The following is a 6,570-nucleotide window of genomic DNA, read 5'->3' as shown; positions in this document are numbered from 1 at the left end:
GTGTGTGTGTGTGTAATAGTGTGTGTGTGTGTGTGTGTGTGTGTTTGTGTGTGTGTGTGTCTGAAGCTGTTGTGGTGCACACATGAGGATAACTTTCACTAGGTGAAAAATTCTGCCAGTGGAGTTAGAAAATTTTACTTTGTAAGATTCTTGAAATACTTGATTTGACTCAATTTTCTTATTTCAAGAATCTCACTAAGTAAAATTTTCTTACTGCAGTGACAGAATTTTTCACTTCAGTCAAATTTTCAGGCTAACAAAATAATCTTACGCCTTCTGATACCAAGGTTATTAATTTTACACATTCTGTTCTTGTTTAGTAAACCAGTCTCAAAAACAAGATCAAAAGTATTTTTGGATGGACATAGGATTTTAAAACTTAGTTGGATTGAGGTCTGGATCTTCACTATACCACTCCCAAACACGTACACTGCAAAATCTGTCCATTTTACCAAGATTCTGTAGTTTGATCTTTATTTGTAGCTTGATTTTTGGACACAAACAGCACCCATCTAACCTGAACCTGAAACAATTTGGACATGAAGAACGGACAAAAGATTCAGTAAGTTAGTGGATTAAGATCATAGAGATGGGCATGAACAGACCTGGTGGCAGAACTGATGCTAAAACTGGTATTAACTTAGGGAAAGTAAATATCTATATGTGTGTGTGTGTGTAATGTTTTCATTTTTTTATTATAATAAACATTCTGAATCTTCATAGTGTTTAGTTCTGTTCTGTTAATGAGAAAATAAAAAACCTTCCAAAATTCATTTTTAACACTCAGGTTTTAAAGGCAACTAGAGGACACCAGGAGGGCTGAAAATGTTTGCAACACACTGTCCATCTGACTTTAATCAGCGAGTCCTTCTACAAGTTTTATCAGTTTCAGACACTGAAAGAATGTACTGTGTTCAGATGGTAACTCTAAACAGACCCTGTGGAGGCTGCAGACCTGCTCTGTACAGAAACAAGAGCCTTGGATTATTTCCAAAGATACATGAGACGTATACATGAGACACTCTTAATTTCACTGGTTGGGAAATGAATACAAACGGGCTTCTGAGGGCACTAAAGGTTTTTCCATCCCAGCTTCTCTTCAGTGGGCAGTGCTAGCTTACAAACTGTAGCAGGAACAGAATGCCTAAAGTGATACTTGAGCTTGTACGAGTGTCTCTTATGTTCATTAAGAGGTTCAGACTGTAGTGGCAGGTGGGTTGAAGGCAATAAGAACTGACAAACTGGTTTAATATGTTGTGCTGTAAAAATACTATGAACTTAGAGAAAATACAATATCAAACGTTCATTGTGCAAATAAATCTTTTTATCCAATCAGGCATTTTACCCTCCCAGATTTTTCAGTTCAGTTCTGCAAAGCATCAACTGATTTATGTCATAATTGTGTCAAGCTTACTTTTCAATTAAACTCTCAGAATGTAGTTATTGAATTAATCTCCAACTGATTACCAAGTCAATTAAAGACAGCTACCAGAGCTAATCAACTGGCCTCGGGAAAAAATGGCTAAGTGAAGATATTCCAGTCTGGAAACTAAACTAAAAAATAACCCACATACTCCAAGCACTAACAATTTGTGAGATCATACAATTCATTTTTAAAATTTCAACAAAATGTTTAAAACGCTAACATGAAAGGCAGAAAGTGATATGCATTCCTTCAACAAATGTCACATCTTTAATATTTGAGATGCCTTTCCAGCCMGATTTTAATGGGAATGTGATCAAACTGTTAGACTAAAAGCACAAAATGTCCCCGATGTGTCAGAACTATTTCTGTGGCAGAAAGGGTCCGACACACAGTTAAAAAAGTGGTTTTAATGTTTTGGCTGATAAATGCAGCCAGAAAACAGGTTTCCATGTGTCTGCTTTCAAATACAGAGTAATATCAAGGCTGTGTCCACATTTAGAGAATTATTATTAAAAAAACACAACATAGTACAAGCAACCTTTATCTACTGCTATAAAAACATCCAACAGAATGACACCAGTTACAGCTGAGAGGAAAACAGGCAGAAACAGGTGTGTTTTTACATGTGTAAACAAACACAGGTAACACTATCTAAACTTTCTTTTTTCATGCACTCGTATCATGGTCTGGTTCCTCCTGAATAAATGACTTCCATCCCAGTCTTTCATCCCATCCTCCAGAGTYCCTCGTTTCCTGGATGAATCCTGTCTTAAAAATGTCCCACCAACCGCTACCATCAGAACCTGGTTCTGTTGGCCTGGTGGAACTTGGGCAACAGAGGGCTCAGGAAACTGTTTGAAGTCCAACAAGTCTTTGTACTGGATCTCGGGCCTGATCATCCTCATACATGAGGTCCGAGTGATGTTGTCTAACCCAGGCTGCAGCTCATAGCCTAGAATTTTTACTAAACCACTCTGAAAAGGCCGTATATTTTTATCTCTGATCCTTTGAGCCTCTATRGGCTTTCCACCATCTCTGAGACAAACCCGAGCCAGATCTTCCCGCCGCATCCTGAGGAGAGCTACTTCCCTCTCCATTTGAGTATGGCCAAACCTGTCAACATCTTCCCAAAAGGTCTTGTTAAAGGCTCTGTACAGGTACCAGTCCAAGGCATTCCACTGTCTCAGTTTTTCCCGCTGATTCTCTGTTAATGACAGATTTGGGGGCACCTTTGATTGTTTATTCCCACCTTTAAGACCAACACCTGCCGCAGCTTTTCCTACCCAGCTCCCACTAATTCCTCCATTGCCACTGGGCCTCTGTTGTCGAGCATTAAGGCTGAATGAGACAACAGCATCCAACGGCCAACAAAGGGCATGTCTCAGGAGTATCATTGACTGGTCAAAGTACTCCGACACCAAAATAAGCTTAAAGGTCTGCCGGATGAGGTCCTCACCAGCCCGAGCTAATGCCAAGGAGAAATTAGCATTGTGATCCAGACCAAAGTCAAACCACAACAAGTTTTTGGCATAGTGATTGTTGCGGAGATGAGGGTCGTAGTATTTTTTAGGGTCATCAGCAAAGTCCCCCAATCCTTTGGCTTTCCGAAAGGCTGGAGCCACTGCTTTATAATAGGCAAAGGAAGACTCAGCCAGAGCCGCAGGGTCCCTGATGATGGAGAAGTAGAATGTGTCTGATGGCATCACTTTCTCCACCTAAAAAGCCAAAATAAAGGAAATAAAATCATCAACCATCATCTACTATTGGAATTCAACAACAGTAATGTAATTGTCAATAAAAAATCACTTCTACTGGAGCACTTCATTTAAGGTACAGAGTTGCTACAGAGGTAGGGTGTTTCAGTTTGCCTCTATGGCTCTATCTTCTGAATGTGCAGAGGTGGACATGTCTGTCCTGGACTGAGGTGTCATCTGAAAGTATCTTCTTAAATATGTTTTCAAAAAATACAAGTTTTGAGGCTCCTAAGTGTCCTCCTACACTGTCTGACTGGGCTTCGTGTCATTTTATGTTCAACAAATTGGGCCCCGACGTCAAAAAAGGTTAAGAACCTCTGGGTTAGCATAYTTGAGGCGAATGTGAGCCACTTGTGTGTGCACACCTGTTTTCTAGTTAGAAACTGGCCAAACTTGGGAACTTAGCTGAGAGGGMGTGAAATGAAAAAGAACAATCTCTTCTGTGAGGTGACGGAGCTGCTGTAGTACTCAGCAAGAAGGTTACAGGATTGAATCATTAACCATTAATATTTGTCCCATTACTTTATATGACTGTTAATATGCATAATTGTTGCTTATTTCTTTGCTCTGTTTTTTTCTTTTTATTTATTTATTTTTGCTTCTGCTGAGTCTGAAGTAGGACTCTTTTTCCCTCTCCCCTGCTTTCCCTCATCTTCCCTGCTTTGCTGCTCGGAGCCTCCTTTACGTTTTCATCCGAAACCAGAAATTATGGATATTTTTATTTTTATTAATACTTAGATACATTCTATAATAGACATTTACTTTTTATAATTAAGTACAATAAATGTCAGCTACCTCAAGACTTTTACTCAAGTAATATTTTTAACTGAGACTTTAACTTTTACCAAAGTAATTTTATGGTAAGATACTTGTACTTTCACTCAAGTATCACTTTTAACGTATGTTATTCAAAACTGATGCACATGCAAAACACTAGTCTGTTTTTGCTCTATTTCTGAACTAAAACAACTTTGTATGACAAAATGAGACGGTACTCAACCGCAATGTCTAAAGGAACACACCCCTTTTGGGTAAGTTCCTGCCCCCTGGTGGCAATTTTTACAGCTTTTTATACTACTGTATGTCCATACATGAGGTCCCTGATCATTATAGAGACAAGGGAAATTACAAAAATGAAATGCATGAGTGATTGTCAGGCTTCTGCTAAACCTGATGACATTCTGAGTAGGTAATTTAATTATTTGAATAAGGTATGCTGAAGCAAGGAAACAGCTAAAATATGCAGGACAGTAGGTCACAAGGAAAAGGGTTGAAGACCTCTGCTAGAGACTAATCAGGGCTTTCGATGCATACTCTGATGGGACACTCATCAGAGGCAGTGTGTTTAGTCTCTTAACACTTTGACATGTGACAAATCAGTGGWGGAATCAAAACCCCCAACTCCCTCATTGGAGGACTGCTCCAACCATTCAACCACAGCTGCTCTCTGGTTTAAACAATCTTTATTTAAAACRCCAGATTTATGGTTTGATGTGACTGAACTTAAATTATCATCACTGTTAAATTCCACAAAAAGACATGGGAGGTGTTGGATAAAAATACATTACAATGTGTTAGAACAGCCATGGAGGAATGTTCCGGTTTTAGAACCACAGAGCTAGACTAAAAGGAGACGCCCGCTTTGTCTAGGTCTCCCACAAACCTCTAGTTTATTGTCTGCTTCCAAAAGGAGAAGTGTTGAATGGTTTTGCCTAGGTGGTATCTCTGTGAGTGTCAGATTCTGTCTTTTATCAAAATGTTTCATGAATCCAAATTCAACATTCAACAGTATGAGTGACCTTAAGAAATGACTCAGTCAATTTTACAGGTATTGACCTAAAATTTGACATGGTAATAACTGAGAATTGTCACCAACACATTCTCTGAACATCTTGCAAAAATGAGATTCCTCCTTTTGCTTTTTCAAAGTATTTCTCATTATAGTCTAAAACACTAAAGACGGTGGACAATATGCATTTATTTAAGGATCACTAGTCCTTCGTTTTAGTTCTTGTTTTTTTTTTCCCCTCATGGATGACTGTGGTTTCAGTGGACAACTCACCTCTGGCTTGTTAAATCTCATGTGATTGCCCATAATGTGGAACTCGATGGCTCTGGGACCTCGATAACCTTTGACCCTGTGAGCATTGAAGGGCAGGGGGTAGCCCAGCTGGTAAGCCAGTGGTAGGGCAAAGCAGAGGTTGTGCTCATCTCCAAAGCGATATAGCATGTTGAGTACTGTGCTGCTGGCTGTCTTGTGGGTTTTGAGGAACATGATGTGAGTGTGGGGCTGACAGGACCCAAGCGGGGGGCCCTGAGCGTCAGGGGAAGAGAAGATGGATTGTGGAGCTGGCTGGACACTGCTGGAGAACAGAGGAGCAGCATTACTGAAGATTTTTCTGCAAATTAAAGATATGGTTTCTAAGAACTAGAGCTTCATCCCCAGACTACAACTAAACTGTAACTAGAGTACAAGTACAATATAAATAAAAATGTTTAACATAATCCCATACCTCCTGTTGAAGATTATTCCCATCAGCTGTCCAGCAAAAGCAATGACTATGAAAAGAAGCAGTGCTTTCCATAACCATACTGGACCCAGTCGACCACATATCAGCCTCCGCAACATCCTGGAAAGAGCAAAGGAGATGAGGACATATAAACACTTCAAAGACAAACATAAAACAGTGACAGAGAAGTAAAAGAACAAAAAAATAAGACCCCCCCCCACCCCCACCCCCGTGTTTCAGGTGATGCCTCACCAGAGCCAACAAAATCACAAGGGACAACTCACACTCCCAAAATGGGCTGTTTATTCTACTGGCCTCTGGCAGGAGGTATCATAGTCATAATTGTGACCCTTAAGACATTTTCATCTAAGTCAAGATGACTGAACAGAAAGCTGGGAATGTTAACTATTTGGCTCATAGGTATGTGAGCAAACTATGTCCCAAACCTGTCATAAAGTCTCACTGAAAGAACACCTGCAAGTTGAGTTTCTTGGCAAGTTGAAACTTGTCATAACTGAGAAGTGAATTGGGTTTGCTTGCATGTAGAATGGTTTATTTTTCTCACAACCATTCACAATAGTGTGTGCTGCCTGCTTTTTGTCATGTTTTACCCTACAGACATGTGAAAAACATTATTCATTAACAGAGATTCATGTTTAAAAATCATTGTCCTTCACCAAAAAGTGAAGGCAGACAGTGTTATTTTTTCCAGTGTCTATATGTCTGTTTATGGCTGTTCCCAAAATACTGCATTTCATGACCCAATGTATTAATTTTATTAAGTCTCAGAAAGTTATCACCTGGGGCCTCATGTACAAAGACTTGTGTGGATTTCTTACTGAAACCTGACATACGGTCAAATCCAGAAAACGGCGTACGC

The 6,570-nt window shown here is 39.7% G+C and overlaps 1 protein-coding gene across 2 annotated transcripts in view; it reads right to left on the bottom strand.

Moving 5' to 3' along the window:
- Window positions 1–1,813: 1,813 nt before the first annotated feature.
- The window catches only part of gal3st4 (galactose-3-O-sulfotransferase 4), a 6,811-nt gene continuing 2,054 nt past the window's right edge, over window positions 1,814–6,570 (bottom strand). The window contains exons 2-4 of one of the 2 annotated variants that reach the window (XM_014000263.1): window positions 5,694–5,810; window positions 5,243–5,540; window positions 1,814–3,141 (exon numbers count right to left, since the gene is read on the bottom strand). In XM_014000263.1, the coding sequence (XP_013855717.1) occupies window positions 2,074–3,141; window positions 5,243–5,540; window positions 5,694–5,810 (1,483 nt within the window). In that variant the 3' untranslated portion in view covers window positions 1,814–2,073. Of the gene's footprint in view, window positions 3,142–5,242; window positions 5,544–5,693; window positions 5,811–6,570 lie in introns of both variants that reach the window. The other variant, XM_014000262.1, reaches the window with a different exon arrangement.

This window comes from Austrofundulus limnaeus, unplaced genomic scaffold (assembly GCF_001266775.1).
Source record: "Austrofundulus limnaeus strain Quisiro unplaced genomic scaffold, Austrofundulus_limnaeus-1.0 Scaffold2873, whole genome shotgun sequence".
Classification (NCBI taxonomy): domain Eukaryota; kingdom Metazoa; phylum Chordata; class Actinopteri; order Cyprinodontiformes; family Rivulidae; genus Austrofundulus; species Austrofundulus limnaeus.
Note: the sequence above shows the minus strand (reverse complement) of the source record. Positions and strands in the feature narration are given on the sequence as shown.